This window comes from Triturus cristatus, chromosome 4_1 (assembly GCF_964204655.1).
Source record: "Triturus cristatus chromosome 4_1, aTriCri1.1, whole genome shotgun sequence".
In the NCBI taxonomy this organism is placed as follows: domain Eukaryota; kingdom Metazoa; phylum Chordata; class Amphibia; order Caudata; family Salamandridae; genus Triturus; species Triturus cristatus.
In genome coordinates this window covers 681,420,447-681,445,663 of record NC_140585.1, presented here as the reverse complement: position 1 = coordinate 681,445,663, position 25,217 = coordinate 681,420,447, and the positions used below count along the sequence as shown (strand labels likewise).

Here is a 25,217-nt window from a genome sequence, read left to right as displayed (position 1 = left end):
TATCTCATTTCCTGGCCTCCATCTCCCTTGACCTCTTTGCCTCTGCCCATAGGGCATACCATTCGGACATCCAAGTGAAGGGCAAGTGGTCAAAGACACCTTCTCTGGCATCTTCTCTGCTTGACTCTCCAATGACCCGGAGATAATTATGGCAAGCCATTTGTCTCTTTTCTCAAAACTGCCTTCAACAAGCACGTGGTATGTGTGATATCAAGCCCTACATACAAAACAGTCAATGTAATACTTTTGTGAAAAGGAAAACAGATGAGTCAAAGCACGTTAAGGAAGGGACTAGACAGGTATGGATGCAAGTAAGCATGCTAATGCAGATTTTTAGCAAAAATAGACGTTACTATTAATGATTTTAATCATTTCCACGAAATATCTATACAAAATATTGCATTTTCCTGCTCCAGCCCTAAAAGAAGAAGCTTAACGATTTCTAAAGCTGATTTGTAAGAATCAAATGCTGTTATCTGGGCCTTATTGTTGTCCCAGAAACAAATGAAGTTTTAGAATTTTGAGCTTTGTTATCTAGTGAACTAGAAACGTGTGTTATCCTCAGTGGCACTTACCGCCATATCTGTGTGCATTGAAATACTGTCCACCATCTAAGTTAAAGGCTGTTGGTCTCAGCATTGCTCTACCCGATGGAGCAAGAAAACCAAAAGACAATGAGAGACTACATCAGCTTATGCACACGCTAGGCCTTTGAGACAATAGTTTCCAGAACGTGGTTGAGGACAGGGAAATTATGGCATTGATTTGTGCACAAGGAGGCAGGAGTGTAGCAGAGCTGATCCACATGACCATCTACCTCTCCCTGGCTCATAGTCATGGAGTGGGAATTTTAATTCCATCAACGACAAATGCCTCTAGAGTACACATTGGATACATTTTTGTAACACAGCACGTGTCTTTGCTAGCATTGGCTGGGGGGAAATAGATTGGGCTCAGGGTATCAGTTATTTTCTCATCCCTTTAAGAGGCCAAAATGGACTGAAACGCTTGCCTCTCCCTTATATACATCCATCTCGTTTTAAATTGTTGATCTAATATTTCTAAATTGATTTTTTGCATTCGAGAGTCATGTACAAGTTATGCAACCTAAAATCACCTAGTAATATCAACAGTAACCAGTGTGAGGGTTGAAAGCCCTCTGTTGCTTTGTCCCTGTTTATCAATCCATAGCATGGATTATAGGTTTACTATTCTTAAATCCACATACACTTCCCTTAACAATATAGTGGCAGTCAATTCTGAGGATGAAATATTTTGTAGCTTAAAATTTTGACTGCTATACTGATCCTTACCTATTTATGACTTAACATATTCGTTATGACTTTAGAGTAGTATCACCAAAGAATTGCAAGGACACCTAACGAAGGACGTTTCTCCCCACCACTGCCACCTGGAGCCTAGTTTAGGTCCCCTCCCCCAAGGGGTTTATTGTGTGTGAATGGAAAATAAACCACACCCACTTTGGCTCGGAGAGGCTTTCCTTGAGACTAACCACCATGTTGCCAGTGAAGAACACATGGAGCAGCAGTTACCCAGCTCTTAATGTTATGTATATACACATACATTGGGGATCTAGTGATAGTTGATACTATGGGTCTAATAGTGATGTAGGTCAATAATTCAACCATGACATAGTGCGATAAGTGTCTGAGGTAATTGACTATATAGCGTCTCTTCTAACTAGTTATTGACCACCCTAAACATTACTGTTCTGTTTCTCCAAAACTCATTTCTCCAATACTCATTCAATGATTGCCCAAGCGGGTGCAACATTACAATGAGAGTCTCTCGATTATAAATTAACCATCTTTGTTTGTACTATCATTGCTGGTTTTAAGAAAAAAAATCCACATTTTGAAACAGAGCAAAGCACTTTATAAGGAACTGCTGTTTGCATTGTATCTACTTTGTGATCAGTTTACAGCGTGCACACCTCTCTGATATGAAATTAGTTCTGATGGTTCCAAATCATCTCACTGCTTTGTTTTCACATATCGCGCCAAGAGAAACTAGAGCGGGACTGTCCATAGAGGGCACTGGGCATTTCCCCGGTGGGCTGGAGTGGGTGGGTTGCTGGATTTGTGCCTGTGGAGGCTGGTTTTGTAACTGGTGGCCAGTTTTGCAGCAGTGCTGGAATATCGGCCCCCATAACAAAAGTGGGAGGAGTGCTTCTTGCTAACACAGCAGCCCCCACCCTGCTCCCAGGGACAGTCGAGCAGCTATCTGCCGGGGCTGGTTGCTGTTCCCAGTCCGGCCCTGAGAGAAACTCGGCAGAACATGCTGTGTTTGATGAAGATACTTAAACTGAAATGGTCAGACAGGCTATGTTTTGGATAGAGATTCATATTTCATCGCTCTCTACATAGTATCACCTGAATGTGGGAAATATACAAAAACATGTAAACAAACTAAAATAAGATTTACTGCCTCACAGCTTAGTTTGTGGAAATATATGAGGCTGCAGGAGGCCTATAAACCCCTTCTACATGCAAGAATGCAAAGCATGCATGGAAATTATTCTCACATCGCAGACGGAGCAACTTGAAAGACCTCAGCATCCTAATGTAAGCCTTCACAGTCATTTAATCAAACAAAGCAAACACATATCACCCAAATCAGACAAAGTAAGCATAATATTGGCGGCATGGACTTAGTAGCATTCTGTGATCTTGAAAGATCACTTCAGTTGCGTACTTCTGTTAGGTTTATTTAATGACAGCACACATGCTTTACTTGGCAGTTGTATGTGCGCTTGGGATGCTTTCTCCTGCAGCTGCATACACTATACTTTGCATCTGTGCACTAGGTGTGCCTTGGGTTTCCTATAAAGTCTGTATCATTGGGGGGGGAACATGTCATGAAACGATGTGTTACTAAAATGTTTTCCATGCAGGCTGTAATGTAGCCTGCATGGAGAAAGGGAAAGTGTACATGACTGGTTTGGGCGGCCCAAGATAGCCGACCAAACAGTCACTGCGAACGTAGGTGTGGGCAGACCACTCCTCCCTTGCCCTGCTGCGAGAGCAGAGCAGCCTCGCTCACCCGCAGGCCCGCCAAGCAGCACAAACATAAAATGATAATAACTGAAATCTATTATAATTTTATGTTTTGTTTCTCACACAGCTTGGAAGCAGTGGGGCAACGCTCTTCCGCCATAGCGGAGGAACCGCCACTGTATTGAGCTCTAAAAATGCATTTAAATAGAGATTTTGAATACGTGACTAGCTGTTTAAAATCCTTCTATGAGTGAACTAAATAATTGGGCAAAACAATAGATAAGTCATATACCAGTTCGTGAATTTGAAGCTTGGAAAGTGTTCCTCTCACACTTCTCCATTTCTGATCTCTTTCTCTCTACATTCCTCCTCCCTCTCCTTCTCTCTCATGAATCTTCCCCATGCCTGCTGCAATTGAACTCGGGGAGCAGGGGAAAGTGACTAAGCTACCAGGAGCGTCCTTGAGCTTTCAAAACTGGTCTTAAAGGGCTCTAGCCCACTAGGAAATGCCTAGCAGAAGAATAGCCCTGTTCGGCCCGGCAGGGAATTGGATGCAGTGCAGACCGGCCCCAGTCCCCGGCACATCTTACTCTCTGCCAAGGCACGAAGAGAGCACGTAGTGCTCCCCTTTGCCAGGCAACATACACCCATTCCATTGCTCACCTTCTCCATCCCTCACCAACTGCCACACACGCATTTATCAATCATGTTGTTAATGATCTGTCCTATCACTTATTTTTACATCTGCCATGGCTATGTAAAGGCTGTGGGCTTGTTCTGTGTTGACTCCTTGCAACATTAGCCACATTAGCCAGTCTCGTGCTACAATCAATGGGTACGTTCTCGTGGCCCCTCAAAGTTCTGCCACGGAGTCCACATTATCCGCTCTGGCAGTTTGATACCATCACTCCAGTAATATAAGAGGCCCGTTGTATTTCTTTGGAGATGTGCTTTACCAGAATCAGTGACTTTTTTTTGTTAATTGTGAGAAATTAAAAAAATGTGCATGTGCCCCTCTACATACAATTGGCTATTTGCTTACATTAGTGCTGTGGGCACCGCTTTCAGGTTTCTAAATTCTGGATGCTAACGTTTTGAAGGGTGCTGACTGATTACACCTCTTTGCAAATTTGCGTCCTCCTCCTTACTTGCCACGTGATGTCATGAGGCGTGCACTCTGGGTTGGCCCACAAGTTATTTTAGAGGTGGGCGAGGTGCTAACAGCTTGAGCCAGGTACGAGCCAGAAGCCGGGATTTGGCTGAGCTCGAGGTATTCTTGTAACTTCAAGCCCAAAACAAGCCAAGAAACTTGGGAAGTGATGTGGCTTAGTGGCTACAGCTGCCAACAATGTGTCATTAGGGAGCTGGGTTTGAATCCCGGACTCTGTATATCAAGTAATGCTCACGGTGCCACAAAAAGAAGGTTTAACATAGTCTGTATTGGTATTGTTATTGTTATTGTGAAGTGTTCTTATGTCCTTGAGCAGGGTTCACACTGTGTGAAACTGACAAAAATAAAATATTAATACTGCCTGCTGCCCACCTCTAATCTCATCGTCCAAGAATAAACAAAAAACAATAACTTTTTGTTCAATGTAAGAGCATCTGCCAATAAGCAAAAACTCTTGTGTTTGACTAAATAGGCTATCATTTTGATCCGTTTATAATAAGAATGCAGGCTACATATAGGGTACATAGAAGGGACGAGCTGGAAAATTAAACCGCCCCCCACCTTTAAACCAAAGCTCTAATTGCACCGAGCATGGATATCAGGTGAGCTCGGACCTTGCCAGAAAGGCTCCGTTGTCTCTTCTATTCAAACATCTATCCATTCATTCTTTCACCCTTCATCCACCTGCTGATATCCACCATTTCACCTTTACATTTTGACAACACCCATTCATGCTCTCATGTATTATTACATTTTTAACCATTCCAGCCATCCATTGGCCATTACTTCCATCCATCTATTGATCTGTTCACACCTCCATCATTTATTTATTTTATTTGAAGAGTTTTATATAGCGCTGGCTAGACCTGGAGGCATCAGAGCGCTTTACATGAGGATCAGTGGGATACAAGTTACAAATTACATCCGTTACAAAAGCATATTAAAACATGGGAAAAGAAAAACAGAGTTACACAGCAAAAAGTGTGTTACTAGAGCAAGAATAACAACACATAGAAAACAATGCTACACAGTCACATGAGTAAATAGAGCATAGCATAACAGAGACATGTGTCCTTTAGGGCATAGAAGGTAAGGGGGGAAGAAAAGGGGATAAGGAATGCAGCTTGGGTCATGCAGACCAGCAAGGGGAGATCAACTGGGATGGGAGGCAGCCACACGATCAAGGAGGGAGGAGGGCAGGAGATCTCCGATCGCAATCAGGTCGTCTATGTGCAAAGGTTCTGGACTGAGATTGGCTACGTTGTCAACAGATCATCGCTAATCAATGCATACATCATCATTTAACTTGCCCATCCATCATTAAAGCCTTTCAACCATCAGTTGATCCTTTTGTCAATCCATTCATTTTGGATCCTCTCAGATTTCCATTTAATTTGCCAACAGTCCATCCTCTCACATTTCAATTTAGTATGCAATCCATCTATCCTCTCAGATTTCCATTTACTCTGCCATCCTCTCACCTATCCATCCATCCATCCTCCCATATTTCAGTTTACTCTGTAATCCTTTCACCCACTCATCCAACCGCAGATTTCCATTTGCTCTGCCCGCCTTTCATCCATCCATCCATCCATCCATCTTCTGATTTTCATCCATCCATCCTCTCTGATTTCCATTCACTTTGCCATTCTTTCAACCATCCATCCAACCATCCACCCTCTCAGATTTCCATTTACATCCACACATCTACCCATTCACTTATCTTCTCATTCCTCATCCTTTCGCCCACACATCCACTCACCCACCCATCCTTTTACCCACTCATTCATCCATACATCCTTTCAGCCATCCAGTAATCCTTTCACCCACTCATCCACCTATCCTTTCATCCATCCACTCATCCTTTCATCCATCCATCCATCCTTTAACCCACCCATCATTTCAACTACTCATTCATCCATCCTTACAACAACCCATCCTTTCTGCCACTGATCCATCCATCATAAAATCCATTATCCACTCATCCTCTTAGATTTCATTTTCTCTGTCAGCATTTCACCCACACATCTACCCATACTCACACCCACTCATCCACCCATCCTTTTAATCACTCATCCTTTCATCCTTTGTATCCATTTGTCCATCCTTCTTTCCCTTTCATATCAACCCATCTTTCTCTCTCTTCCTTTTATCTACTAAGTGGACCATAAACAATCCCACCCCTGCTGTAGCTGCTAACGTGGAGGGTTCACGATGCCCCTGGGTATATATGATATATGACTTGCCTCTTAGTTCGCTTATAACATTGTCATCAGGGTGGGTCATTAATGTTCCGAAGTACATGTTTAAAAACGTTCACTTTAATGAAGACTTCTCAGTGCAGAGATATAATCTGATGTAAGGTTACAAACCTCGGTGTGTTAAAGGAATACACATTTTAGAATTTTGAATACACATCATCATATTCTAACATGATGATTTTTGCCGGATTTACATGCCAAATATTTTCAAGCCTCAGCTCGTGCATGGGCTCTTAGAGCCAGAGCCAACACCTGACTCACGTCTGACTCAGCGATCCCTGTTAATTTGTTGGCTCGTCCACCTTTACATTATTGCATTTTACATTTATTATTGGTTAATTTCTCCGCCTGGGGTTTTTATTGACACACATTGCCAAGACAGCTTAGGTGAGCAAAGTAAGTTGATTGAGGCTTAGACCTTGGTCGATGAATGTCCAGCCCTGCCAGTCCATGACACCGGTGATTTTTTTGCCATACACATTGCCAACCAGGCCTTCCAAAACACAGTGATAAAGAGACCAAACGCAGGGAAACATTTTTTTTACAAATTGATTCATATAATCGTATTACTTACAGACTAAAAGTCAGAGGTAAATGGCTAAAAGTCAAGAATGAATGAATGTACACGATGGTGGCTTGCTTAGGGGGTATAGGTATAGACCTTCCAACTTCAGAGCACCAACATTCGCAGAGTGTAAATTCCCTATCAATATATGTATTCTGATTCACTGTGGCAGCAGAACATGTTATTACACGGGCATCATTTGTTAAAAATCAGTTTGCTCCTTTCAACCCTTATTGTCACCATAGCAGCCAATCACTTCAGGAACAACCAATGCCAATGGGCACACAACTTCAGACGGGCATTCTAACAGAATATCACGTGGTAAATATCATGAACAACAGGATTACATTTTTTACTCGATTTTCTGACATATAATCCTTCTATAGTACTCTAGCAACATCATTTTGGGAAAGGTATTTAGTTTTTTACGAGTAGTCCAATTGCCTGAAGCTTGGGAATGTTTACATTTCTCTGCTATGTCTATCAATATAGCAAACAATAAAGTGATGGATGAAATGGTTGAATTAATCCCTCCGCCATTTGCAAATGCTCGGGCTGCATTCCAGTTCATTTTGCCCACAATACCACTCTAGACAGAGCCCAGACAAACGCAAATCAGTCTCCAATAGGAACAGTCCAGCACGAACTCCCAAGCCAGCTCCCCTCCCGATGGGAGCACAAGCAACCTTACATTGGTCTGACATTATATTTAAAGAGAAACCTATAGCAATGCAGATAGGGGCACAGAACGTTTACGTGGTATCCTGATTCTAGAATACAATTTGTGCTATAACATATGTATTAAATTTCATTGTTTTTAACCATTTTGCTTTAGTGGAAACAAGAATTGTCTTCAACGGTTATTGGAAAAGTGATGATCGAGCAAGAGCAAAGTATTACCGGGATTATCATCGGGGTGGTCCTCTTCCTGATGCTGCTTGTCACAGGGGTGGCGTTATTCCTCTGGATTCAGAAGAAGAAGCAAATCAAAGGTATGCTGCAGTCTCTTCACAGTGTACTGATGTAGGGGCCAGGTGGATGGTACTATAGCTTGGGAAGTTTTGAGGAGGCAGAATTTCAAGAAGTCAAAGATGGCTGCACACTGATGCAAACTTTAGCTTCATTTCATCTGTTCTTCTGCCTCTTCTCAGATCTGGGCAGTGATTTGGTCCACTACGATGGGAGAGCCCACACCACTCACTTAGATAGACTTGTGAGTGCAAGAAGTGTTAGTCCGACTACGGAGATGGTTTCCAGTGAATCAGTCGATTACCGATCAACTCTTCACGAAGGTATGTGGCATGCTGTAGCCACCACACATTAGCTGCAAAGCTCTCTAAAATGTGATTTCTTTTTCAGCCATCATTACGGGATAGCATGTTTTGATAGAAACTCGTTGCAAAGACGTCTCTTTAGCTTTAACAGCACCATTCAACCCCGTCTTCCTCTTGCTTTCCTAAAATAAGTACTTTAATCTGTGCCGCACCATCCCAGTGAATATTGGGCATTCCTTGCTCCATTCAGAGTTCACCACAGCTAGGCTTCCATCTTCCAATAAGTCCAATGAAGAAGGATGATAGAAGATGGAATTGAGAGTGGTCAATGTCACATTACAATTCAATGCTTCCTGCTGGCTTGCCCATAGTCAGATATATTGCTACATTTTTGCACTCATGGGGTGTCGTACATTAAAACAGAAGTGCTGTGCCAAGGGTTTGGCAAATATCAAAAGATCACCAAGTCATCGTAGCTCCTTCCATCTCAAATGAGAGTATCTCACACTTAGAAGAGTGAACAAATACAACTTGTAGATGCTCGAAAAATGATGCATAATACTGTTATTAAATGTGTTTCTATTTGAACCACTTATTGGATATGCAGAGAGTGTTTAAGCATATGTGTGTGTTCCTCTTGAAATATACACTTTTACTTCACCTTTCCAGACATGCACTTTTGACATGCAAGAAAGTTGCGTTACTAAATACTACACTCATGAGCATTGCTGGAGATCTATGACTAACGTAGGTTTCCAGGAGCAGGTCTAGCTAGGATGGTTTAAAATTCCTATAAGCATAGGAAATTTGCTCCAAATATAAGAACAATGCTACAAGAGTGAATAGCCGTCTTATTTTTTCCTGCTCTTTGAGAATTGGGCCCTTATATTGTGAGTGCAAATCCATTAGTTACACCCCTCCTCCACACCCTCTTCTTTGCACAGCCCTGAAAGACTCCAAGGCTCATATTTACTATCATTCAGGAAGCTCAGCACTGCACAGCATGAAAATCAACAGCGCTCCAATGCGCGCATGCTTAGCAACACAAATAGCAAGAGTCGCGTGCCGAGGATGTCATCGTCTGCTCTCACACTCGAAAAATCTGTTTCCCACGATGCTAGGTGCTGTACTACAGTGCAGAGTTGGCCCGGCCATGCCTTGCACGAGATTTGTTAACCCTCCAGTAGAAATCTCAAGGTGAGGACAGCCACCCAAGTGTAAGCTATGCAAGTTGTCTAATTTTACCAAAGTTCCACATCTTGCAAAGAGGTATATCACACAATATTTAGCTTTCCCCTTGTTTGCACCAACTTGCCATTGGAGTTAGGATTTCAAGTAAAGCCAGCAAGCGCTATTTCATTAGATCCAACTTTGCTGGAAACCTATGGGCATCTGCACTGCTTCTTCCCCATTTGTCGCCATATGCATGCATTTTGGGATTGCTAGCTGGGCACAATGCTTGATTCAACTTACTGCGCACATGTATTGTTTGCATTCGAAAGTGTATCGGCCCCGAGGGCAATAAGTCACTTCGGATCATAGTTTCAAACATTGATGGTGAGCCTGAGCCCCTACATCAGTAAGAAGGTTTGGGAAATGGATATTAAATGCACTGCATTGCTGGCTTCTTTTTTAAGAAGACGGTTTCACAAACTGTTTAAAAGATATAAGCCGGCAAATTATAGTAAAAATGTGCATTTGAAAAGAAACAATGAAGCCTCCTGAGGCTGAGTTCCTGCTTCAAGGCCTGGTCTGCACTGAATATTTGACGCCATGTTATAAAAGAGAGTAAAAATGCGCCTAAAATGACCTGATCGTGGCGAGGTGCGCTGGGAATGATTGCTGAAGGACAGAGTGAAGCTGAAGCAAAGGGCTGAGATCCTAAGGCACTGGGGGCCTCATGTAGGTAGCATACCAGTTACCACTTCTAAAATACCGAACGATACCGAATCGGTATTTTAGAAGTGGTAACTCGTATGTAGGTAATGAGTCGGTATTTTTTACCGATTCGTTACTATTCGGTAATTACCGAATCGGTATTTACCGATTCGGTAATGAGGCATACCTTCCCATTGATGGGAAGGTATGCCTCATTACCGAATCGGTAAATACCGATTCGGTAATGGGGGGAACACTTGCATGGGTGGCAGGGTGTCACATTGACACCCTGCTGCACCCCTGATTCGGCCATGTGTGCACATGTGGCACACATACATGCCCTAAGGGCATGTATGTATGCCACATTGCACACTGCTACGCGCGTAGAAATGCATAAATACATACTTTAATTATTTACCACCAACTAAAAGTTGGTGGTAAATACCGACTCTAAATTACACACACACACTCCCCCTACATCTCGATTTTGGTGTCGGAATTTACCGAATCGGTAAAATTACCGATTCGGAAAAGTTACCGATTCGGTAACATTACCGATTCGGTATTATTACCGATTCGGTAATTTTAACGATTCGGTAAATTCCGACACCAAAAATTGTCCCCCTACATACCATTAGCCAAAATACCGGTCGGTAACGGTAAAATTACCGAAAATCGGCCGTTACCGACCCGTATTTGGCTACCTACATGAGGCCCTCAGTGAGATATCTGTTTTTAAAGAGAAGAAAATGTGCCAAACCAAATCAGATAACATCAAGCGCTAAACATTTAATCACTTTATTTTGGGACATATTTTACTGCTGACGGGAGTAAGTTTTGTGTGTTGCCCCAACGACACTATCTTTGCAAGTTACAGGATGTGAATCACCTTTTTGACATTTCCCTGGTTGAATATTTACTATTAGATAAATAGAAGCAACTAGTCGGAGCTTGGATGTGCTCATTAAGCTCAAAGTTACAGGACACTCTGCCCTGGCAAAGCGCCTGTTTGAAAGCTTCAGTGGAGCAGGCTCCAACAAAGGTCTGCCTTCTCCCTCCCCTCTGGCTGGAGAGTGTTAATACTGAAGCTGGCAGATTCTTTTGCCACTGCCAAGTAGGGCTCTTGGCGGGAATGACAACAGCATTTCACTGTTCCTACTGCCATCCGTAAGCCATGGCATAAAAAGAAAGGCTGCTCCCCTGTGTGCCATCTTTTGATGAAGGCCTCGTGTTCCCCTGCTGTGTGCGGTACAGCAGCGCCCCCCTGCGGGTCCTGCTGGGTGGCCTCAGGGGAGCAGAGAGTGATCCAGTGGGCCACAGCAAGCTCCCCATCAGGTGTTCCCAAATGGCAAACATTTGTTTTTTCAAACTCGCAAGTGTTTAAACAAATGTTTCCCCTTTGGGAACGCTCGTGCAGGAACGGTGGTCTGCTGCCACTGCCTGTGCCGCCATTCATAGGGGGCTGCAAAATACCCCCTCCCGCATTAATATTCGTTCCTTAACCAATGTCCCCTTCTGAATGGGTAATTTGTGGTGTGACTTTTAGCACATAGGTTACCTCCCCATTACATCTGTGTTTGCAAGCCCATTTGTACGCAATTTGCACATCCCTACTTTGCGAATTGGCAGACGTGGCTGGTACAGGTAAGAGCAGTGGGGAGGGGTGGGGTTAGGGCAGGACGGCAGGGGGAAGTCGACAGACGACGGGACATGGAAAATAAAATCGTTTTTTTAAAACACTTACCTTGTGCTCACCTCATGGCAATGCGGTGAGCGCAAGGTGAGTGGTTTTATTTTCCTTATCCCGTCGTCTGTTGAGTGCCCCCCCTCCCCCGCTGCCCCACCTCTCTTACCTGTACCGGCCGTGCCTGCGAATCGGGATGCTACTGGTAGCTCTAAATTGTTTCGCTTCTAATGTTGCGTGCTGGTCGTTCCATGATACCAGCCAAGCAGGAGAAGTTAATATTTCTGTTCTTCTTGCAGATCAATTTCCCAATACTTCCCAGAATGGAACATGCCGACAGCCTCTGTACCCACGCACCGATCTCTCCCCGATATTGTCCAGCGGAGACTCCGATCTAGTCAGCCCTTTGCTGCAAGCGAATGTCCACATAGATTTCAGCGCCCTGAGCCCGGACTTGGTGATAGAAGTGGAGCGTGTCGTGATTGGAGCTGACAGCCTGCTTGTTCATTTTAACGAAGTGATAGGAAGAGGTAGGTATTTCTGTTTCATTTCATGCCTCGTTCGGCCACAAAAATACTTCTGATAAATAGTGTGCCACGCACATGACCTGATTTAAGAGATAAATGAATTTAAAAAAAGGTGAAGTTGCACTCCTAAATCAATTTACCCATTTGCAATTTTACCCTGCAGTGTTGCAATGTTATGAATGGATACGTTCAATTCAGGGGATCTCTGACTGTATAACTGAAACAAAAATATAGTGTGGCCAGAATATCGTGTCAAAAATATCGAGGAACAAAATATCGAGAAGGTAAGTGCAAATAGGTATAAACTTACTATTCTTAAATCCAAATCTACATACCTTGAAGATATATATATATCGTCAAGGTACATATATGTGGAGTTGTGTACAGTAAAACTTTACTTACCTATTGAAACTTACCTTCACAATATTTTTGTTCTCGATATTCTTGACACAATAGTTTGTGCCACAATATGTTTGTCTCCGATATTCTGTCTAAATACCATTCGAGGGGTGTGGAGTATTCAATCCATGGCAATGATACCCTAGAAAGTTTAGGAACACTCACAAACATGGTAGTTTGTGACCCCTTCCCACCATAGGAACAATCAAAGATGTGCTCAGGTCAGGGGAGGGGTAAATACGTTTCAGGGGTGGTAATGTGAAGGAAACTCCAGCAAAATTGTTGTGTGTGAAGAGGGGTCTCAGTGAAAAAAACAATTTCTAGGTGAAATAAAAAAAAGGAAACAACAAAGCCATATTACATAAATGTGAAGATAATACTTAATACATAGCCATCCATCGTGTACAAATACTCAAAGTTAGCACAAAGTATTTTTACATGGACATAGTTAGTAATTCTCATAACTTTCCAGGCATGCTGACAGAAGCCTGCAAGTGTAGCAGGTTTCCAGCAGTACTCTTGGACAGACTTGTGAATTCCTGATATTCAATAATCTGCACCCATGCAAAGGTGTACACGGATATCTTTGTGAATTTAGTGCTGAAACACGTGTATTTTCAAGTGAAAGAATGATGGATTGAAGGAGAAGGTGAGAGATCAGCAATCAACTAAGTAGTAAGTGCATAGATAAGGTGGCCAGTGACTAGTCTTGCAAAATGCCAGAGGGAGAGATATGTTCATTGAGATACTGGAATTGGCAAGATCAAATTGTGTTAAAACCACTATTGATTTGTAGATGATGCATTTTACTTTCTCATATATATTGGGATGTCTGTGTTTACAAAACAAATGCACAGACCCTATGTCTTAATCCTCATAAAATATGGTCTACATCATATTTTGCAATAAGAGAATTCTGAAAGGAAGTAACAGCTGCCAAAATACTCTTCCTGTCGTTGTTTAGAGGAGGCTAAGGGTCTCTCCAGGGGACATACGCAGGCTCCCAATTTCCTACTTACAGCTTTTAAGAGGCTGATTAATGTTATGCCTTTCATTCTGTGTCACCACCAACCAAGCATAGGGAAATGTCATCAGTTAAGGCTAAACCATTGCGTATACAACATTGCTGCATACCCTAAGATTAAATAAACATATCTTTCTCTTTCTGTACATTTGTATGTGTATCAATCACTGAAAAAAACAAAGGTTAAACTGATGTTATATTTAGGTATGGTAATAATATCTTACGTTAAATAAAAACTTTAAGATTAAAGTAATGTTATAATTAAGTGAAAATGTCAGTTAAAACAAAGTGTTTTAAACTATAAAAAAACACTGAAATTCACCAGTTATAGTTACCTGAAGAAACTAAAACTCACTCCCCACGAGGCACAGTGTTTTCATAAATGATGTAATTTCAGGTGTCATCAATGATATTATTTTGATGTCAGACAACATATCATGAGAGATTCTGGACACTATATTATGGCAAAGCAATGTTTAAAACTATGTACTGTGGTAGAATATCTTTTCATTATTGAATCACAAGGATTTCATTTCAGTTGCAAAATTGTGGTGTTGCTTTCTATTGAACTGCTACGAACAAACAACTGTGAAGGGTTTTGAGACCTTCACACCCCTGTTTTCGGGTATTGCTACAAATTCTTCTGCCATACTTGTTTCACATGGTTTACTGTTCTTACATTTAACATTGTTAAATTAATGGCGAATTGTGTATGTTGCAGAGGACCTGGGTAGTGAAAAAGCAATGGTGTGATGAGCTTCTTAGGCCCAAATCCTTATTGAAACTTTATATTTTTTTCATTTTGAAAACAGGGCATTTTGGATGTGTTTATCATGGCACACTGCTAGAAAATGACAACAAGAAAATCCATTGTGCAGTAAAATCTCTCAACAGTAAGTAGTACAGGTTCATCTGCAGGATGCAGTTTCTGTTCATAAAATAAGAGAAAGTCTCTGTATAGAATTATTTCTGCATTTGTTTATTTGAACTGTTGACCTGCTGCTTGTATTGTACTTTGTGTATGTGTGTTTGAAGGAACTCGGCACAGTTGTCGCTCATGTAATACCATTGCTGCCTGCAGATGGGATGGTTGCATTTCTGATGACAGTATCATACCTCTGATAGTCTTTGTGTGTGAGAGGGTGGTATGCACTGCTGATGTCTTACCTCTTATCTGTGTGTGAGTCTGTGGTGTGGAGGAGGTGTTTGTGTGTGTGTTTTCAAATCTCTTCTATTTGGGAGAAAAGCTGACATTGCTTCTAATGCCATTGGTCTACCGACCCGTTATTTCCCTAATCCCCTAGTCCTCTCGTTGCCCACGGTTTTCTTTTGCCCCTTTGAATACTTGGAAACACTGGCCTTCTTGTGCTCAGGCTAGATTAGGTTAGATTATTCTCTTCTAAAGGGTAAATGTACATCCCTGTTGTTTTTTTGGTACTACCTACTGAAGTGCACCAGTTCAGAACCAAGCATGGAAAGGGACAGAAGGCTTTAGATAGAGAAACACCTGTCATATGGTTTATACTTTATCAGTAAGACTGTGCGTTTGGACAACATAAACATCAAAACTGTGCAAGACTGACTCCACGCACACCATGAGGATATGCTGGCCTTAATCCTGGCTAGCTCACAGTGCACCACCTGTACCCCTAACCTGGTAAGGTAACAGGTGGTATATGCAACCTCAGAACATGACAACCCTAACTTCCCAAGAATATCATGGAAATAGATCAGTCCCTTTCGCTAGTAACGCATGCATGCCCAAAGAGACACACAAGAAATACTTGACTTGGCATTTCAATTATTTACTGAAGCATTATGATTCTTGTGTAAAATACGTACACTGCAATAATTAATAGAAGGAAACAAAACAGAGTAATTATCTTGTCAAGAATGGTAAAGAAAATGAACAGTTCAACCATTGTGCTGGTACATCGATTATATGCTTACATATAAGTACAGTTATGCTCCTACCTAGCGATTCCTATTCTAGTGTACCAGGATGGGTGAATCTGCCGGCGAGTTAGATCACCTGTTTCATCGGGGGCCTGTCTTGGTGTAGAGCTGGGCACCATCCATCTCAGGACATAAACAGGATTCAGCTGAGTTGAAATTCCGGCATGGGTCGACCCTAACAATGTCAGCAAAATGCTCATCTCCCTAAACAAAGGAGTGATGTCATTTATATAATAAACTTCAACCATGTTACCATGCGGATGCCCAGTCAGGCCGTCATTATTGATTCTATCTGTCACCGAGCGCACAATAACAAACATCAACATTGTATGCAGTGAACTTAGCCCTCATACAGAATGTTCAAGGCATTTGATAATATGCCGACAAAGAAATGCAAATGTAAGCAAAGCCATTTCAGAAAAATTGTCCTGTACAAGCATGCAAACAAATATGTGTCAAGTGTCAACATTCAAGAAAGATGTCATCTTTAAACATGAGCATGTATAATGGTGGTGTTCTTGCCCAGGCCTAAGTGACCACATAAAATACACCATGATTTAGACACTTCAGAAAGAGAACATTTTTTGATATGGTTCTTGTTTCTTGGGGTAGAGAGCTCCAAATAGAGGGTGCAAAGCCCAAAAAAGACTGACCACCATTTGGTTGTCATTTAAAACGGGGTACCTTCAAGAGTGCCAAAGGGTAAGCAACTGAGGTGAAATTCCAAAAGGACCAGTGTGTTAGACACATCAGATTAAACAGGAGACTGTCATTGATTGGGAACTAAAGGGGAGAGGAGGACAGCAAGTGCCAGAGAGGGGAAGAAACCACTAAGAAGGAACAGCTGACAGAAACAATCTAATGATCCTGCATGGATTCCTTGTGTTCCAGGGCTTCCCTTTATCCCCTGTGACCACACTTTATGTGTGCCCTCTCTGTATGAGGCAGTCCCAGTTGTGCTCATGACTTTCCTTTTAAGCCCTACACTGTCCTTGACACCATGCCTGGGAAATTTCTCCTCCAATTGTGTCCATTTGTCCTTTTCCTCCCTGTGCCTTTACCTCCTGGTTTCGTTTGATGTCACTTTGCTGTCCATATTTTGACTTGACTTTCTACATCACCCATATTAGAGGATAACTATGTGACTCCCACTGGTGCCCAATAATGCCATTGCCTCTGATGACTCCTGCGTGTGCCACACCGTATCTGCCACCCACTGCTGTGTCTCCAAGGCCTTGATTTTGTCACAAATGCCCTTCTCTTTCCTCTTCTTTTATCCCCTCTGCTTTTGAAGGATTTATGACTCCTGTGCCCTTACATATGCCTTGAGCATCTCATCTCATACCACTTTCATCCTCACTAAGGCTCCCCTCACTCACCCAAGGGCATGCTCTACACCTTCTGTGACTCCCCTCTGCCTCCCACGCCTCCCTCACAGTTCCCTTCCATTCCCCACTCAAGTCTTTTTCATGTCTCCTTGCTCATACCTTTGTACATGCCACCCCGTTCAAGCCTTTCCTATGCCTTTTTGCCTCTCCACTGCCTCCCTTCCCTAGATCTTTTGTGAATCCATACCCATTGTGCAACTCTGCCTTACTAACCATACCCCCAGTGTTACACCTGTCTCACTACCTCTTCACCTGCATCACCCTGAAACCCTCACACCCTGTGAAATTCTGTCATCATGATACACTGCATCACCTTCACATATGCACTATCCTGCCTTCTAATCCCCTATTCTTCCATTGTGCCTCTCTTGGGATTTACGGCCAGATGAACTGATCGTTTTCTGGTCACAAACACTTTGAATCAGAGTTTGGGACCATAGAAATTTTTTTTCCTAAGTACCAATCCCTTTTCAGGAGTTGGTAGAGTTTTACTAAGTCCTAAAAGGGTCTAGCGACTGGATACTAATTCGGTATTTGGAAGGGGCATGTTTTGGGCATCACTTCCAAATACTGCATCTGTACCCTCTCTATCAATAGTTTACAACCATAATTTTGGCCGCAAACTATTGAAATATTAACAACCTCTAATCTGGTGTGGCAACTCATTTACTCATTGCAGAGGAGAAAGGGTCGCTGTGGCGCGGTGGAGAAGCAGACAGGGACAACGGTATAGGGAAGAGAGGGCTTTATTAGCAGTAGCAGGCCAGTAACATGCGATTCTGTGCAAAATAAGGCAAATTCAGGATCTCAGGTATCTGGACGTGGCATTCGCCTTTGATTCTCTTCTTCTTCTTTCGGAAAGGAAACAGGGGTGGAACCTTTAAACTTCTGGTGTCACGGTATGCCGATGCAGCTCCCCGAGGATTGCCAGTGGTCAAAACATAAAGGAAACAAAAAAGCACTAGCAAGAGCATCCGCTTATGCGTTTAGCTCCCCCCACCCATGCCAGGCTTTGTAGTCCCAGTGTCCCTTCCCCATGCGGTCCCTATTCAAGCCCGTACCTTGTGAAGCCACGTCCCTCCTGGGACGTGGCTGGCTCCCTCGTGGTACCGGATAGGTTTTGGCTCCCTCTCAGGGTCGTGATGGCCGAAGGCGTCTTCTTTTCGGAGTCCCGGCACCGTCACTGCTACGTCTTCGGTCCCTGTCAGGAACGTTGAACCCGGGGATATAAAGAAGGTCTCTGCTCGCGTCTCGTTCTCTTCTGGTTGTTCCCTCTCCGTCTTGAGGCTTCCCGACGAGAACACTTCTTGCAACTCCTCTTCCGGCTTTAACCAGTCCCCCGATGTGGCCATGTGAGGCACGCTCTTAAAGGAGTAGAGCCAGCTATCCTCGGAGGTAGGAGCCTAGAAACAAAGGAGGGGACAGGGAGAGAGGTAAGGGGAGCCTGGTTCTGGACCAATGGTCGGAATGTCAATCCGGGGAGGCAGCACTTCCTCACAGTCCCTTTAAGACCCCGTCCCCTTTGTGAATTGCTAAAAAACGTTTCTGGAGGAGCAGCAATGGTCTAGGGGACGGCTGCCACTCTCAGGGAAAATTTAAAAATAAACCTTTTTAAAGTAGCACCGTTTCCTTTAAGGCAATAGGGATGTTTAAAAAAATAAAAATAATTTAAATGCAGTCACAGAAATGGTGGTCTGCTGACTCTTGCAAGCTGTGATTATATTCAGTTGGAGTGAGTTGCAATTTGCAACTTACCTAATACATATAAAGTCAGATTGTGACCTGCACTCAATCTGAATTTTGCTAACTGTTCCAATAGTACATAGGCTGGTCAGCAAAGTGTATTTCTGGTCACAAAAATACTTGTGAATTCCAACCAGTTTTTGCAGCCTGTATAATGATACATCTAGCCCTAACATCTGAGAAGGGGACTGCTGCTCCTTGACAGTTTCACCAGGGGCTGTCATTTAGTATTAGACATATTTCCTTGGAGTGCAATGGGCATGTGCACCCGCTTTGTGCAGCCGCGGAGCACTATGGTATTACATAAGGGGCAGTGGATGCTTGTACTCCCACTTCTGCAATACTGATAGCGCTGGTGCCCATGTAGCACAAGCACTATTTTGGGAGGGTGTTCTCCTTATTTGCCTGGGGGCATGGTCCTATGCACATGAGGGAATCACTTTGCCTCTGTGCCCGCGCCATATTATTGATGCGGCCGTAGAGGCAAACAGGTGCTTAGGAGGTACACTGACAGTGAGCGACAGAAAGGTGGCTCATTGTTGGTGCCCCATTTAAGAGTAGCCCTCTGGCGGGGGCAAAGGAGTCCCATGGACCTCCTCCTGCAGGCATATGCAGCCACACACTACACCCACCTGCAGGGGGATTTCTGTCTCCTCATTACATTGCAGGTGGGTGGTGTCTGAAACAAGGCACAGCTTGTAAGCAGCTGCTCCATCTTTCAATGAATGCAACGTCCTCATGGCTGCCCTTGAGGCAGCACAAATTTCTGATAACTGGGTGCACTATACTGACCTGCACCAGGCGCCCCTTTTAAAAGGAGCTTGTAGCGTAGACCGGGACTGTCCATCTGTTCTATAATCGGGACTCAGGTCTTTTCTTATTAGTCCAGAAAAAGGTACAGAATCTACACTATACAAATGTTTCTGTTGACTTCTAATGTACCAGAAAGAAGCATGTAATCATGCATAATTTCTGCATGGTTTGACACAAGCAGATATGGGGAAAAAATATGTACAAGAAGATCAATTCTCTCATTGATTTTTTCAGGAATTACAGATCTAGAAGAAGTAGCTCAGTTTCTAAAAGAAGGTATCATCATGAAAGACTTTGTTCACTCAAACGTGCTCTCACTTTTGGGAATCTGCCTCCCCAATGAAGGATCTCCTTTGGTTGTGCTGCCATACATGAAGCATGGGGATCTCCGGAACTTTATCAGGAATGAAACTCATGTAAGTAGTGCACCTGTGTGATGAAATAAGTATCTGAAAGTCAAGAGTTCCACCAGTAATTATTTTAACATCTTCTAAGGAAATCTGTTATCCAATGCAATTTATAAAGTATCTTTAGACTGCGTGGATAGTCACAGATAATGTGGTTGCTTGTTAAAGTCACTGGCATAACTATTTTTGTTTGGAATCAATATCCTTTAAATCACGATGTGTTTGTACATTGAGCTAGGCAGAACTGGGCAGGGAACTTTACAACCATAAAACTGTGGGAGCCATTGAAAATATACCTGCACATTACTTCGCAATTTATTGGCTGTACTGATTATACGTCATAGAACTGTATCAAGGAAAGTGTGAGTTGCAATAGACAGTTTCCCGCTGCTAAAATACAGTTGAATGTTTCCTATAAATGTTAACTTAAGCTAATGCAAGGCAGAGGTAAACTTGTTTATACAACTATAGATTTCAGACTCAAGCAAGGACTGTTAACTTTATCAAACACTATCTTTAGTGGAAAAAGGATGCCACCTTTTATTATTGAACCGTCATATTGAGTAGGATATCATTTGCGTGATGCATGCGTACCTTCACTAGAGGAATGATATCCCATTTAAGTATTATTACTACACTATCATCGATTTAAGTAATTAATAATTCTATAGTCACTTGTACACTACAACTTGGAGTACTTCCAAGAGGTTCATCAGGGCTCTGGCAAATCACTCAGGTTGGGTTAGACACAGTCTAGAAGTCTAGACTTATTCTTTCACCATTATACGATTGACAGCTATTAACAATTTGTATTTTGAATCATTCTGATGCTTCAATAATGATACCTCCGATATCAATGAGCTTCTAACTGTTCCCTTCATGAGTGGTCCATCAATGGTGCTGTTGCTTCTAAAATTGATTGGTATGATCAAAAACCCCATAAGGCAGAGGTAATTTTCTCACAGGGCCAGCAATTCCCAAAGTTGACCCAACACCTACCGTGGTCAGATTTAGAGTTTGGGGGCAGGATACTACATCACAATCCTGATGTAGTAGCCTGTTCGCTAAACTCTCGGTCCACCTGTCTCATTTAAAGATGGGAGGACTGTAAGCTTTCCGTCAGGTAGATCGCCCATTTGCTTCATCTACAGAAAGCTCCATCAGAGTAAAGCCATCACACTTCCCACTCTATTTTGAGCATATGGTGTGATGTTTCTTTTGTCCGTCAACACCACCAAAAGTCTGGTAGTGACGTACAGAATAAAACAATAATGACCACAATATCCTGGGAGAAATCTCCCGTGATGTGATAGTCATTAACTTTTTGTTAAGAAACAAATCCCCACATTGGGAGTTCGTATCTGACAACAACAAAAATAAAAGTTTGATGTAGGGCGCCAAAAACAACAATGGCCATTCACCAACATCTTTGCAACTTGAAGGGAACTGCCTTGATAGTGGTTTCTTTCAAGATACAAAGATGACTGCTAGATAGGTGATCTTCTCTATATTTGACAGACGGAGTACCGTCATAATGACATACTTAATTTCCACTGTCATCCAGACGGACGTTACTCCATTTGTCAAACTGTAAATCAGGCCTTACGTCTTTCAAAGAACTCTTCTATGTCAAAAGGGATGAAAGAAGACAGCAGGAAATGAGAAATCAACACTGGGGTGTAGCCTCCTACAATAGAATGTATTAGTGTAAACTTACTACTAGTAACTTTGTTAAGATAGGTGGAGATCTCCACCACGTTGGTTGTGATCTCCCTATTTCAAAGAATAGAGAAAAATATTGAAGTTCTGTAATTCAAAAAATATTTTAAATAAAAAATGTATATGTAAATGAATTTAAAATATTTATTTTTTAACCTAGAAGTTATCAAAATAAAATAAAATCTGACAACACATTAACTAATCGCATTAAATCTGTATTAAATAATTCATTAAGTTAAACATATTAATTTAATTTATCAATAATATTTGTAAAATATTTTTTAAAGTTCTAACTTCACTAACTTTTTATTTTATTTAATATCCATTAACACCTGTTAAAAACTATGCCTGATTAACCAACATTATTTTACTAATTTTAATCAAAGTTAAAATGTTTACTTTTTTACGAAGTTTATTTTAACATTTTAAAATAAAAGAATTAACTAACAATTGGATATCACTTTTCAAATGAAAATATATATGTATTTTGAATGTCAAAATAATGTAACTTATTTAACATTGTTTCATATGGGACAGTATTTTATTTCTCTGCCTCTGCTTTTTGTATGGGAATGTGTCGCAGTTCCAATTGGTTGGCCATGAGTAGTGTTTACTGTACTCAAAGGCTTGGATAGAGTGTATTCAAGCCTGTCTTGGCACGTTTAGGGCTGTGATAACTTTAGAATTATACCTTGAGAATAGCAATGATCTAACTCGTGTTTGGGAGTGTATTGTATTCCTAACCCCCTCTTTAAGCTTCCCTAAACTCTCCCCATTTAGTATTAAGTGTTCTCCATTTCCAGCCATTTCTTCTTGTCTCTCCCATATTTACAATTAAAATATATAGCTGCATGTGTGTAGATAGCCCCACCGTGGCAGAGACCACCGCACAGACAACATACTAGAGGTGGAGGACTGTGGCAATATGTTTGTGAATAGCGTTTTGTAGCACATGGATAGTGCTACTGTACTACTACTTAACATACTACAAGATGCAGTTTGTGACTACATGCCTAACTATTTTGTGGAATAAGTGCAGTGTCTTTAGCTGCTCCTAGAAGATTTGTGATAAATAGTCCTCAATATCTCTTAAAAGTTTATTGGCTTCAGATAATAAAGATTGCTATTTAAACATACTGTTAGCACTCACATTTTTGTTTAGATTGCATCAGCCACAAATGTAGATGATATCATGGGTTGAAATTATATTTTTTTTACTGAAGGAATTTTGTACCAAGTCTGCCACAAGAAAGATATGCATGCAGTGTAACAGAACTTCTATCCAATGTAAACATCAATTGGCACCACTTCCTGCAGTGTGCTCAATCTTAGTGTAGCTCGTCAGCAAGAGGTACATTGTTTTTGATTAACAGGATCCTATTTGAGATACATTGATGTGCGCTTACAAAGTAGAAGCACAGTGTACCTTCTAAGCAAACAGCAACAATAGTTTATGTAAAGCTGATGGTGAACTAAAGGGCTTGGCCAAGAGGAGCAAGGGGAACAGCTAAATAATGCACAACATACTTCTACAGAATCATAAATATCTGATGCTTACACAAAGTAAATTTTAAATTATACTGTCACAGTTTGTGGGCCCTCGTGCATGCTACAACTTGCCAAAAGCATTTAGGTGTTTCTATGTAATGAAATGCAAAAGTAATAACTAAATCCTGACTGAAGGATTTATTGTCTCGCCTCATCATCAGTGTCTGTGTTTGAGCAGATTTGTTGTTTTATGTGTAAACAAGTCAGTGGTAACCAGGGGAACATAAAATGTTGACACACACTGTCCAACTGAGATAGCAGCATTTTAAGTTCAATCTGAACACAACCTGACATTCTTAGTTTTGTACAAATGTGTTGGGATTGATTATTGGCAATCAAAGTACTGCCGTAATTGCAATCATTGTAAATGTCCCTTTGTATTACAGAATCCAACTGTGAAAGATCTCATAGGTTTTGGACTTCAAGTTGCAAAAGGCATGGAATATCTTGCCAGCAAAAAGTTTGTTCACAGAGATTTAGCTGCAAGAAATTGCATGTAAGTATGATAATGTGTGCACATCCTGCATTCATCTAATTTTCTCTATCCCTGACATTACCCTGTAAATGGAAAATAAGATGATTACATAAACTCAAAAATAAGGTGTCAGCTAGAGATGATAGGGATTACTATTTTGTGTACCTCATCGCCTACTCTATCTCCTCATTGTTCAAAGGGAAGTAAATGCCAGTTTTCTTGGGATCACCACCAATCTACTGTCTATTTAGAAACGTTGAGTCCTATTTACAAGAGTAACTTTGAGCCCGTTGATTTACCCACATGTAAATTTACTACTTTACCTAGGTGTTAGTCTACACTTGTTTGCTATTCAGCATTTTCGAGTGTAGATTTACTGCAAAGTGTGGACTTACATGTTGCACCCCCTGGTGGAGCGTCCTACAACAGTCTTCACAAGTGGGTTTTGTTTTTTGCAGAGTTTTATATAGCACGAACTTGACCTGAATCCAATCGGGTATCAGAGCGCTTTACTTGGCACTAGTTACGTTACATGAGGACACACATTCATTTTTTTCTTAGGCACGGGGAGATTAAGTGATTTGCCCAGAATCACAGGATGTTCAGCGTCATTACCAAGACTCGAACCCAGTTCCCCAGGTCCGAAGTTGAGCGCCCTAGCCGTTAGGCCAACTCTTCTCCCCGACTTACCACAAATACCTTTTCACATGTAGGTGGAGATCTCCAACACCGTGGTGGAGATCTCCCTGTGGGAAGATATAGAGAAAATTATTAAAATGTATTACTCTTTAAAAAATTACGAAAACTTATTAGAATATAAAATAATGTAAAATATCAATTTCAAACCTAGAATAGATAGAGCAGAATGTTTCAACACATAACTCATTAAATTAAATGTCAATTCATTAACATATATTTCTTTCATTCACACATAATGTACTCATACTCATACATATTTCTTAAAATATAATTACGAAAACTAAATTCCCTCCAGTAGTAGCAGTTTTATTTTTATCTAATATATATTAAATGTTGTTAAACTGTATGTGCAAAATTGATGTAAATAATTTTAACAAGTCTTTACAATGTAGTTAACATTTTACTTAAAATTATGTTTCTAATTAAATTTAGAATTATTAAAATAATTATTTGATAATTATTTACACACGTTGTAACATGTATTTAAATATTTATATATACATGTACTATATATATATTTATATATATATATAGTTTTCGGAGACTGCCCAAAACGCCGTACCCATGCCTTTATGTGCCAGTGCCAGCGGTGGCAGCAGAGGCCCCTCAATATCGAAACAAATCCTGTCACAGACGGAAGAAAAGCGGCACACCACACGTGTTTATATG

At 41.5% G+C, this 25,217-nt stretch overlaps 1 protein-coding gene across 1 annotated transcript in view; it reads left to right on the top strand.

The window, feature by feature from the left end:
- Window positions 1-25,217, top strand: part of MET (MET proto-oncogene, receptor tyrosine kinase) — a 347,052-nt gene that overhangs the window by 304,911 nt on the left and 16,924 nt on the right. Inside the window, exons 13-18 of the mRNA XM_085653147.1 lie at window positions 7,850-8,006; window positions 8,166-8,306; window positions 12,150-12,380; window positions 14,613-14,693; window positions 19,935-20,116; window positions 23,761-23,870. Of these exons, the coding sequence (XP_085509273.1) occupies window positions 7,850-8,006; window positions 8,166-8,306; window positions 12,150-12,380; window positions 14,613-14,693; window positions 19,935-20,116; window positions 23,761-23,870 (902 nt within the window). The remainder of the gene's footprint in view (window positions 1-7,849; window positions 8,007-8,165; window positions 8,307-12,149; window positions 12,381-14,612; window positions 14,694-19,934; window positions 20,117-23,760; window positions 23,871-25,217) is intronic.